This window comes from Pygocentrus nattereri, chromosome 16 (assembly GCF_015220715.1).
Source record: "Pygocentrus nattereri isolate fPygNat1 chromosome 16, fPygNat1.pri, whole genome shotgun sequence".
NCBI classification, from domain to species: Eukaryota; Metazoa; Chordata; class Actinopteri; order Characiformes; family Serrasalmidae; genus Pygocentrus; species Pygocentrus nattereri.
Genome location: NC_051226.1, coordinates 36,710,029 through 36,722,949, shown reverse-complemented (window position 1 = coordinate 36,722,949; position 12,921 = coordinate 36,710,029). Strand labels below are relative to the sequence as shown.

General features: G+C 41.2%; 1 protein-coding gene across 2 annotated transcripts in view; it reads left to right on the top strand.

Annotated features, from left to right (window-relative positions):
* The first annotated feature begins 1,158 nt into the window (after positions 1 to 1,158).
* The window catches only part of cdk5rap2 (CDK5 regulatory subunit associated protein 2), a 53,857-nt gene continuing 42,094 nt past the window's right edge, over positions 1,159 to 12,921 (top strand). Inside the window, exon 1 of one of the 2 annotated variants that reach the window (XM_017685483.2) lies at positions 1,159 to 1,344. In XM_017685483.2, coding sequence (XP_017540972.1) covers positions 1,292 to 1,344 — 53 coding nt within the window. In that variant the 5' untranslated portion in view covers positions 1,159 to 1,291. Of the gene's footprint in view, positions 1,345 to 3,264; positions 3,421 to 12,921 lie in introns of those variants that run through there. The other variant, XM_017685484.2, reaches the window with a different exon arrangement.

Genomic DNA, 12,921 nt, shown 5'->3' with positions numbered 1-12,921 from the left:
CAGGGTTCGTCATTCCTGCACCACAAATACAGCCGTTTCATTTACTATCCAACACCACCGGTGAACCTACGCCAGTCTTCTGAGCTTTATATCTATATATGAAAAGTGTATTGTGGTAAAATGGTGATAAATCTGAAAAAATAGGTTTTCTTTGGGGACTATTTTGTCTTCCAGCTCCCTCCATGTATCCGTCCGCCATGAACGGGTTAAAACAAATGGATTAATAATACGCTTAAAACAAAACTACCATAAAACAGCGTCTCGGTCATCAGGCAGTGAAGTCACAACCATTTCATGTAGGAACTTTCTGTGAGGAGCTTTTAGAGGGGGACGTCTGGTTCCTATCACCACCACTGTGAGCAGTTCCGACTCGGTAAGTTTATCTAGAACAGAGCGTTTCGCACCAAACCGTTCGGAACGACTTTTCCATTTTATTGTGTAGAAATTTTGAAAAATTGGTGGAGTTCCCCTTTAACATTAAAGAGCAGAGCATCATGTCATTTGTTTTATAAGTGCTGAAATGCGACACATAAAAAATAATTCGTGATATTTATCTATACAGACACACACTGCGTCAAATTATATGTAGTCTAATATAAAAGTGTAGTGTAAATTACTGAAGATGGAAGAAATGTTCCTTTAATGACACGCGGGGGGGGGGGGGGGGGGTGAACGTCAAATGCTGGCCTGTAGGGGGCAGTGCTACGTCACTGTTCGCCTGAAAGATAACGGTTTCCCCTTTCGATTATTATTATTATTTTACGAAATACATTTTAAAATAGAGAAATCATTTAGTTTAGCCAGTTATTGATTATTTGAAGACTTTACTACAAACGAGTATTTAAAAAAAAAAAGTCATGTTTACGTAAATATGTGACGTATCTTTTGACTTCACCAGCGTAGAAATTACAATTATATAATTTAAAACAATTATTACCTGTGTTTGTGTTAAAATGCACGAAATAAAACGTCTAAAAATACACAAAGGAACACTAGACGTACTGTAAACGAACGGCAGGCCTCGTAAAAAAATATAAAAAATAAGCCAATGAGCGCGAAGACTCGGTTTGTTTAGTCCAATCGCTGAGCGGAGGGGGCGGGACTCCGTGCATGGCCCGGCCCACTTTGTCCAACGCTGCAGCCGCGCGGTGACGTCACGGCTTCTAAAATGGCGGTACTAACGTCTGCTTTGAATTTCTGTCTTCACCGCTCGATTTCGGGATAAACAGGAGGAGGAGGAGCGCGGGGTTAACCCGGGATATCTGCGGGAATCTGACCCCTGTTCGCGATAATGGACTCGGTGGTCGGGGAGGACCAGACGCTGCCCTTTGACATCAATGGCAGGTAAGGCGCCGCGGGAGGAAGACTGAGGGACGGCTCGTCTCCGTCCGACCCGAGGAGCCGAGCTCCGCAGCCGGGCTGCTGCCGCTGCAGCTCGCCGAGCCTGTCTGTGAACCCTGGGGAGTTCTGGTGTGTTAACCCGGGCTGGTAGCTGGACAGCTTGGCTCAGGCGTTTCCACAGACTCCACCCGGGCCAGACGGAACCTCCTAACCGCCCCTGCTGTCACTCATCCCGGGGCTGAGGTCCGTTTCCTATTCGCCAGCCTCTTATTCGAATTTCCCCGTTCCGCCTTAAACGGTCGGGCTGTTGCGTTCCGGCGCCCGAGGCGTTAGAACTATAACTGCTGCACCGTTTAAGGTGGAACGGGACAATTCGAAGAAGAAGCTGACTTGGCCGTGTTTTAGCAGCTGGAAGAGAGACGCGGGCATCTGCATAGAAAGAGAGAGAGAGAGAATAGACACTTTGTCTATTTTCACGAGAAAAAAGAGAAACAGCGTCCAGTTGATTTGTTATGGTTGGCCTCAGGTTAGTATCGTTACATTTTTAAGGAACAAAATAAGCCATATGAAAGAGTAAGAGAGTATATACACACACATACATATAATGTGTATGTGTACACATATATATATATATATATACTTGACATATCTGGCATATCTGAAAACTTCATATCTCCAAAATAGTAACTTTACAGGAGAGGGAATAAACCTACTTTGCTTTTAGTAAGTAAGTGATACTTTTTTGATCCCACAACCGGGGAAATCCCACCTCCGCATTTAACCCATCCGTGAAGTGAAACACCACGTACACACTAGTGAACACACACACACACACACACTAGGGGGCAGTGAGCACACTTGCCCGGAGCGGTGGGCAGCCCTATCCACGGCGCCCGGGGAGCAGTTGGGGGTTAGGTGTCTTGCTCAAGGACACTTCAGTCATGGACTGTCGGCCCTGGGGATCGAACCGGCAACCTTCCTGTCACAGGGCCAGATCCCTAACCTCCAGCCCACGACTGCCCCGAATATCTTATATTATAATATTTTAATGTAAGTCAATGGAACCAGACGTTTTGGGCTGTGTCTTTTAGTCCAGTCATGAAATTTACACACCACATAAAGGACAACAGATACTTTCAAATTATGTTAAAAACTGAAAAATGTGCAAATGTATATGTACACACACACACACACACACACACACGTGTGTATATACATATTTATAGTTACATGTCTGGCTTTGTATATGTGTGTGTGTGTATGTATATATATAATATGGTGGTAGATAAATGTGTCATTTCTTGCTGTGAATATGACACAAGGAGAGAATCAAGTCTAATCTGCGTTATATGCTAATAAGAAAGTAATTATTCCACAGCTAATCAGATATTAGATATTACATCTCATACTGTAATACGTGGACTAGTCTGATCTCGGGCCATGAATGGGGTTTTTTTTATGTTTAGCCGCTAATAATAAAACACCACAACGTTGGTGTTGGTAGGAATTTCTGACTATCATTTTATTACATTTTATTAAAACAGTGTTCCTGTCGCTCAGTGAGAACTTTAAAATGCTTGTTTATTATTTAAACAGTAACCAAACGTATATCACTGTACCTAAAGGCGTTTTCAATATACACGACATGCGACATGCTTTGCACTGCAGTCTGTAATTTCTCTGACGTCTGAGAAGCCAAAAAAGTAATAGTGCCACGTTTAAATAGTGGTTTATATCCAAGAACTTGGTGGGAGGGGGGCAGATCTAGGAAAATATGTGTGGGTTTTAAAAAAAATAAATAAATAATGATGATAATAAATAAATAAAAATAAAAATGTGCACTGTTCCTTTAAATCCAGACTGCTTTTAAAGGTCTCAGTGGCTTCTTCATGTGCTGCTATTGCGCAATCACAGTCACAACAAATGCGCATCAAGCTGAGCTCAGAGAGGCCGATTCTCAGAAGTAAAAGGGAAACTACAGGAGGCGGAAAGGGCCGTCCTGTAAAGCGGCTAACGGGACCGTTTGTGCTTCTCTCTGTCTTCCCAAGGCGATATGTCCCAATGAAAGGAGTGAAGTAGGTAGGTAACGGTGCTCTGTGTGCCTCTAGCTTGTGCCGGTAGCTTGTGTGTAGATAGTAGGTCTTCGTAGCGTAGCTGAGTAGTTTGGAGGCCACGGCTGGCAGAGCCAAGTCTGGCGACAGGTCTGTTGATGTGCTGATGAATAAGTAACCCCGCGGTGTCAGAGTTATGAACGCAGGTGGCAAGCCTGCACCAAGTAACTAAAGCTGTAAGCTGATCTCCACAGCGTCTCTGGACATGAGCTCTTTAAACTCTTTTGCCATCTGACACCAGGAGTGATGTGCGGCTGTTTTCCTGTGAGAAAGAGGAAGTTGTTGTTGTTGTAGTAGAATGGCCGTGAGGAAGCAGCACGAGGGCCTCCATCTGCGCTGATCCCATCCGCACCCAAGAGGGACTCCGTGCGTAATAATAAACACATACAAGCGCTTGCACATACAAGCTATGCCCATCTTTGTGTGGTGTTTCCATAGGCTTCTGTATGAATGTGTGTAAATGCTGCCTCTCAGCGTGCTGCCTCATCATCGCCCTCTCCGAACACGCACGATCACCCCTATTAACTAGGGCAACCGATTTGACTGACCACTGAATGCCGTTTAGAGCCGCGACAGTTCATCGATTAATCGTCGACTATTAAATTAATCAGCAACTATTTTGGTAATCGATTAACCAGTTCGAGTCATTTTTAAAGCAGAGTAAGGAAAAAAATTCTAATTCATGCTTCTTAAATTGGGATATTTTCTGGTTTCTTTACTCCTCTGTGACATCAGCCTGACTATATTTGGGATGTGGATTAAAACCAAGACATTTGAGGCCGTCATCTTGGGCTTTGGAAAAAAACTGATCGACGTTTTTCACCATTTTCTGACATTTAATAGAAAAATGAACTAATCGATTAATTGAAAAAATAACAACAGATTAATCGGCAATGAAAATAATCGTTAGTTACAGCCCTAATAATGCAGCCCAACTTTCAGATCTAAAAGGAGAACGTATTACTGAGGCTGGATCAGGCATAAGCAAGTGTATTAAGTAAATGGCTACAAACACCAAATACTAAATAGTTGACAAAGTGCCTGGAATATACACTGCAGGGCCAAATATGTGTGGACACCCCTCATTATTGAGTTAAGGTTTTGACAGGTGTATAAAATCAAGCACATAGCCATGCAGTCTCCATAGACAAACACTGGCAGTAGAATGGGTCGTATTGAGCTCACAAACTCGTTTAATGGGCCTGTTGAGTGCTTAAGCATGTAACGCTGAAAATGGCCCACGCTGTCTTGCATCACTCACTACAGGAGAGTTAGAAACTGCATCTGGAAGCAACATCAGCTTAAGAACTGTGTGTTGGAAGCTTCACGAAATGGGTTTTCATTGCTGAACAGCTACACACAAGCCTAAGATCACTATGTGCAATGCAAAGTGTCAGCTGGAGTGGTGTAAAGCACACTGAACTCTGGAGATGTGGAAACATGTTCTCTGCAGTGATGAATCATGTTTCACTGTCTGACAGTCTGATGGTTGAAACTGGGTTTTGGTGGATGCCAGGAAACGCTGCCTACCAGAATGCATAGTGCCAGTAACAGTAAAGTTTGGTGGAGGAGGGATAATGGGTTGGGGCTGTTTTTCAGGGTTTGGGGCCCACTTCCAGTTGAGGGTGATGTTGATGCTACAACATGCGGATATATTAGACAGTATCCTTCCAGCTTTGTGTCAGCAGTTTGGGGAAGAGCCTTTCCTGTTCTAGCATGAATGTGGCCCATTACACAAAATGAGCTCCATCAGCATGTGGTTTGATGTGTTTGGAGTGAAGGAACTCCAGTAGCCTGCAACAAGCTCATATAAGTGTAACATACATTTGGTCAAGTAATGCACAATGATGGGCGAGTGAAAGATCTAAAACTATATTTACCACTCATCACTAAACTCGTGTTAAAACCAGTATATACACTCACCAGCCACTTTATTAGGTACAGTTGCTTGTTAACGCAAATAGCTAATCAGCCAATCACACGGCCGCAACTCCCTGCATTTAGGCATGTAGAGGTGGTCAAGACGACTTGCTGAAGTGCAGACCGAGCATCAGAACGGGGAAGAAAGGGGATTTAAGGGACTTTGAACGTGGCGTGGTTGTTGGTGCCAGACGGGCTGGTCTGAGTATTTCAGAAACTGCTGATCTGCTGGGATTTTCACACTCAACCATCTCTAGGGTTCACAGAGAACGGTCAGAAAAAGAGGAAATATCCAGTGAGCGGTCAGTTGTGTGGACGAAAATGCCTTGTTGATGTGAGAGGTCAGAGGAGAATGGGCAGACTGGTTCCAGATGATAGAAAGGCAGCAGGAACTCAAATAATCAACCAGAATCTCTGAGGAACGTTTCCAACACCTTGTTGAAAGTCTGACATGAAGAATTAAAGCAGTTCTGAAGGCAAAAGGGGGTCCAACCTTTTACTAGTGTACCTAATAAAGTGGCCGGTGAGCATATATCATGACCAGGGCAGCCTGGGCAGCAACCATAACCTTAATCATAACAGCCAAAAGATCAGCTTTGGCCTCTTTTACTTTTTCCAATAAAACTTTTTGTCCCCTTTTTGTTATTTCATCCCCACAACAAGCCTAAACACACACACACACACACACACAGTAACAGAAGCAGATGTTTTTGTGGACCACAGCTGTCTGACTGCACCTGTGACTCAGCCTTTCCAGCCAAAACACTATATTGGTGGAGTTCTTGTGTTTGGCTGAGTCCCAAATGGATCCCCATTGGGCATGTAGTGCACTATATGTGTGCAGAAGCCATTATTTCATGGCCTTGCTATGTAGTAACACTCTTATTATATAGGCAACAGGAAACCGTTTGAGATTCAGCTGTTTTTCTGCATGAAACCTCAAACATAGGCCTCAAACATATTTCTAAAAATTCATTCATGTCAGAGGTACATGTGGGTCATTGTACGGAAAAATAATCCCCAAGTTGAACAGATTTTTTCATATTTTCCACTATTTTACCATCATCAACCATATAAAAACTGGTTTTGGAGCCAATAAAATGTCTTTATTTGTGTTGTCGTCATGGTGACCCCTGGTTCCTATCACCACCACTGTAAAGAAATCTCTACAATCAACCACTTCACACCAAACACTGAGTGACTTTAGCGGTGGTCACTATGGCAAAATGTAATATCACAGTACTTCAGGAAGATTTGACAGTACACAGTGTGTACTTAATTTTTCTGACATCTCAGAAGTCAGAACAGGCAAAGTAGTGCTCCGTTTTAAAACTACTATCAAAAACTACAAATCCAGTCATTTGTACTCAACATTTCAGGCAAGGTGCTGCGTTTTTTTTAGCGCTGATGATATATATTATATACTCAGAAAAGCTTCCTGTGACACGTGATATTTATCACGATGCCGATACATGTTGCCGCACTGCCCAGCTTCACTTAGTTTACAGCTCGATTGAACTATGAATGGAATTTAGAAAATTCTGTGGATTTCCCCTTTAACTTGGTTCCTTCAGAGAGCAAGAAGCATATCAACACGGACATATAAACTCCCATGTAGTTTCTCCTACAATTAAATATCGATATTTTAGCATTAAAATTACTCTCATTAGCGTTTAGTCCCTGAAGCGTTTGACTGTGCTATGCTAACTCGTTTAGTGACTCTAAAGATATCGATGGGGATTCGACTCCAGAAGAGTCGGTTCTTCGACTCTGACCGGTCCGGCTCTGCTCTTGTCCAAAGACTCAGAGAGTCGAAACGCTTGGAGTCGACTCTTCGATTCCACGTTATTTCAAACGTAGCGTCGTGACCGGCGCCAGGGTCTTCCTCAATCTTAATGTTTTTTCCACTGACTGCATTCGGTGTGTTTTAACCTTCGCCTAGTCTTTGCGTCTATGGCGCTGCCGCTATCTTTAAAAAAAAAGTGAAGTCGAGGAGTCGACTCCCTCGGCGCCCGCGGCAGCCTGCAGAAAACGGGGAGCGCTATAGAAATGAGTGTAGCAATTCCCGCGCATGAAGGGAACGCTGCGCGTGCATGAGTTTAAATTTGACTTTTAACGGCCTCCCAACGGACCAAGCCGTTTCGCTCACCATGTACACGAATGAACTCAGTAAGTAGTTAATTAAGCCTTCACCATTAAAATATGACAATATTCATAGTGAAGAGCGCAAGTTCTCTTTTAAATCCCACAAAATAGTGTGAATTTTTACCACACGTTAGCCGAGTTATGTGACGGGTTAGCCGTTAGCTGGTAGCTCCAGACGTTCAGTTATCGATGCGTCTGTGGAGAAGTGCATTAACGGAAACGTTAAAGGGTAATTTCGCCGCTTTTTGCAAAGTTTTAAGTTTTATTCGCTGGTTGAGGTGTGTAAGAAGGCATTCAGAGTGGTTTAATGTGAAATAGTTCGTTTGTAGAGAAACGTCCAAGCTAATATGTCGCTGTTGTCTGATCAAAACCTCGTATCTCCAAAATGGTAGCTTTACAGGAGAAGGAAACAACGTACCTTACTTTTAATGAACGTCAGTGGAACCAGACGTCTTTGCAAGCAATTTTGTGGTCCATTCATCATGAAATTTACATAAAATATATAGGACCAGGGGTACTTTCAAATTATTTCCAAAACTGAAAAATGGCAAAAATGGAGCTTTGAGTTTTTTGTTCTGACTGCAGCGATATTGAGAATACCTGAAGAGTAGCTATATTTAAAATGCGTCTTGTATTTAAAAAACCTGCTGTGGTAATTCGCTTTATAAGAAATTTGACCATGAAGACGTTTCTCTATGTCCCGATTTTGCTAAATTTTTGTTTTATTCAGGACCTGAGATTTATATAAAGTCATTCATAGTGGTTTGATGCGGAATAGTTCATTTGTAGACAAAAAAAACTTAGACTCCTTTACAGTAGAGGTGATAGGAACCAGGGGTCACCATGTCTGCAACACAAATATAGCCATTTTATTTACTATCCAAAACCACCAGTGAACCTACACGAGTCTTCTTTGTTTCTATATGTAATGCTGGTGCTGGTAAAATAGTGGAACGTCTGAAAAACATATTTTTATTGGGCACTGTTTTGCTCCACAGTGCCCTGCATGGGCCTTTTTGCTATTAATATATTTAAAAATGCACTTTAGGCTCAAATCTCACTTCACGACTATTGTAAAACATCAGGCAGTGAATTCATGACCATTTCAATATCTTTCTGTGAGGGAGTATTTAGAGGTGGACGTCTGGTTCCTATCACCACCACTGTGAACAGTTCTGACTGATTTTCTCTGGAACTGAGCATTTCACACTCTGAATGACTTTGTTTACAAACGTCTTAACCTTTTTATTATGTAGAAGTTTTTAAAAAATAGGTGGGATTCCACTTTAAAATCCATAAAGTGGCGCTAATCTGATATTTCTGTTGTATTTCTAAGCTGGATATGTTTAGTAAGTGATGCAGGTGTTTTATTCTGTACGTTATAAAGGATATTTTAGTCTAATTTATTTATTTCACTGTAGTTTCTTTTCTATGACTGTTACTATTTGAGGTTTTCTGTCTGAGTAGTTAGGCTCTGTGGTATTTATACTATGGGATTTATTTGTACATCAATTTTTCTCGCTGTTAAGTTTGAGAAAGCTGGAGTTCGGTGCTTTATCCCAGAGACACGTTTTCCGTATGAAGACTGAGGCCATGGAACACGTGTTTAGACCCAGCATGTAAATGAGTGAGGGGCAACAGATCCTTGGGGGACGCCTCCAGCGGGAGCAGTGGAGAGTTTGTGAATAGAAAATATAGATGTAGTGTTTGTCTGTGCGTGAGGTAAGAAGTAAGCCAGAGGAGAGCTGTGCCAGTAATACAAAAATCTGCGTTGAAGGTGAGAGATACAGTGTGTTTCTATAAATAAGGGTGCTTTTATAATTCTTTTGTAAAAGCATTGGTTATATATGGACCTGTGATGACTCAAAAACCATTAGCACACACCGTCACATGGTTTAATGGTTCTTCTCTGAAGTGATTTATTCAGACAGCAGTAAATAAATTCAACTACATGTATAACAGATTATATCTTGCACACCAAAAGCCATGTTTCAGAGCTCAGAATGCCCTCCTTTCGATTTTTGCTAATTTTATAAGCAACGAAAGCTCACAGAGCAATCAGGGTTGCCTCTGCTGTTGGCATGATGACAACCAAGATGACAGAGCAGCTGTGTTCCAGCATTTAAAGCTTTTTCGTAAGTGCTATAAGGATCAGAATCTCCAAAAGCAGCTCAAACTAAGCTACAGACATTGAAGTTACAAGTGGAAGAACTCAGTGTTTTAGCTTCCGAATGTAGTGATCAAGCTTTTTGCACAACTGTCACTTTTCTAAACTGGACAGTAGTCCAGTGTCACCATTTGTCTGATCTGCAGAGGAGCAAGGTAGCTGCTCATGTTTGCACTTATTAGACATTCAGCCTGTTTGTTTTGTGCTTTATTTAGTGTGGAGCTGCCTCTCCAAAATCAGCTCTAACTCAGCTGAGATCCCAGCTGAGAGTGAAAACACAAAGTTTTGGCTTCCTAAATGAAATGGAGAAATTTGGTGTCCTCGCTTTTCCACAGTGGAACGCATCCTGCTCAGTGTCACAGTTTGCCTGTTTTGTAAGGAGCAAAGGACCTTTTTGATACAGTTATGTATTTTTTGATATATATTTTGCCAATTTTTTTCATAGCCCTAAAACACGGCTAAATACCAGTATGTGCAGTTTCAATGCAAAAACAATCACATCCAAATATTTAGCACTTCCATGTTTTTTTTTTTTTTTTTACACATCATGTTTGCTGTGTTACAGCCTTCAGATGGAAAAACTGCTTTATATATATATATATATATATATATATATATATATATATATATATATATATATGTATATATGTGTGCATAACTTTTGTATGTAGTTCTTTCCCTTTTTGCTAAGAGTAAGTGTAACTGCCAACTGCATCAAATGTAGTGCTAAGATCAGAATTGTCCTACAGTACAGCACAAAAGTCAGAGATCACCTTTAATTTACTTAGTTTCAAGTCACAACAGCCATTAAGTACAAGTTATTTGTGTTAATCATTAGGACAAAAAGCAGAAAACTCTTTTTGCAGAAAATTAAACATCCTCAAATAAATGTATTATGTTTTTTTAACTTTTATTCTTTTAGTTCTGTTAAAGAAACTTGCAAGAGTATTTTTCCACACCTGCAAAGTTCAGTCTTAGAAGCTGGTTATGTTTTCCCCTTCTTGTGATCCAAGTAATCCAATCACATTTAGGGATCTTGAGGCCTGGACACTGGGATGGTCAGTCCATTGTTCTGGGAATACCAGCAGCTTCTTGACAGCTACACACCTTTTTTAGACCCATAGCGCTGAGTCGGAAGGATGGACAGGAACACCTGTGGATGTTATCAGATGAGAAGCAGCTTGATTTTCTTCTCTCTCTCTCAAAGATGAAAGATTTAAGTTTTGTTTGTGTGGTGGCAGCATTTTGATGGTTTACCGGGTCTTTCACAGTAGTTCACTTATTTTATTTTGACTTTCCTCTTATGCAAGTGGATTATCTTTTCTCTTCAGAAATGTCTCTGGAAGATGAATAACTCATACTTAACGTTGGTTCTGACTGGAAATTAAATAAGCAAACAGTGGCCTCCGACTTTCGCGCAGTCCTGTATGTCCTTTTGAATTCTCTGTGCTACTGCATTGGCATGTCCTTTGGGGCTTTCCGTAGCTGGATGAGTTGTGGAAGGGCAGAGGGGAATGAACAGGGAAGGAAATCATTCTGAGAACTGCTGTTATTTGATCCACACACACTCCATTAAAGAAGCACTACAGTCTGAGCCAAGAGGGCTCTCGCAAACACACTCATATTCATTCAGAGATGACCTAGCGATTGAACCAAGAGCCATTCAGGATGTACAGGAGTTTGAAAATGCAAACATGTATACATGGTGTTTTTTACATAGTCAGACGTGCACACAAGTTTTCAGTTGTACTGTTTGCAGGCTGGAGTCTCCCTCGTTGCCCACAAAGAGATGGAAATGTGTTGGAATCTCAGTGGCAGCAGTTAAGCGTCTTGCTGAAGCTCTCAGTGCTGGTCCAATCTAAATACATTGTAGGTTCAGATGGAGACTAGAAAAACTCTTTAAAGGAGCAGTGTCTGGTCTCCCTGATTTGTAGTGTGGCAACATTTAATACACTATACATTTAATACATTGTAATACAGTGTAATATCATTAATCAACCATATCTTATAATTGTATATTTATTTAACTCCACACATCAGCTTAGGGTGGGCAATATGATATTTTATCATTATTTTTATCATTATTATTATTATTATTATATTGTTATTATGATGCACAATATGCATTTCTAACTGCACTGACCAACGAAATGTTTCCTTACAAAGAAAGCATAATTAGTCTTGTTTAATTGGATTTAGTACAGTATGAAGTGTTGAATAATAATCATTGTATTCATAGTTTTGCTAAAAATAGGTGGGCTGTAGTGGGACCCAGATTCCTGCTTAGTTTGCTGATTTAAATTTTTTTTTATATGCTCCAACACACCTGTTTCAGCTTTTCAGTTAAATACCAAGTTTGTTTTGTGTGTTAGAGCAGAGAAATCAGCAAACTGTGTTGGGCCCTCTGTTCCAGATCTGGTTTTGAAATGAAGCTTTAATGCCACTGCGTGGTGTTAACTTAAATACAGAATGGTGTGGAGACATTTTGTAAGATTTCAGTGCGATTATCCACATTACAGAAAAGATCAGCAGATTCCTTTTGGGACTGGCTGCTTTATTCCTTCTTTTTGTTGTGCGAGTTGCTCATGGAAAAGGTTATGAAAACACGTCAGTAGTATTAATCATGCTCCCCTGCTCTGCCTTAAGGATGGTCCATGAATAGCATCTACCATAACTGTGCAAGTGCCAGGAACAATGAATTCAGCCTGTTTGCTGTGTGCAGAGCTTGGCTGAATGCTTTGAAAATGTAGTGATAACAGAAAACAGAATACAGCTTCCTGAATGTGCTCAGTAATGTATTCGGTTACAGTGCATGCAGCCGTAACATTGAGAGTGCTTTAAGAATACACTTGAAATGCGTCTTGATAAGGGACGTGGAGAAAGCCTGCTGTTGTGTATAAGAAATTGGACTATAAAATGGGCAGCTATGTGTCAAACTGCTAAACTCATCACTTATGAACATGTTCACAGTAAGAAATGCTCAGTTCTGTCATGCCTCAAACATTAACACAGAGATAAATAAATGACTCGCACTGATTTATGAGTCTGCTCAGGCTTTAGTAAGTTTATAAGGAAGCCGTTTGTTAAGTTCCTTTTTAGAATATGTTTGCTGCATGCCATGCCAGCTGTACTGTCTTGGATCACTAGATATGGATGGCTGTGGCATCGCCAGAGATCAGACTCGCGCTCTTCCAGTGATGGGACCAACAGTTTGACAGTTGTGCCTCTCGGGAGCCC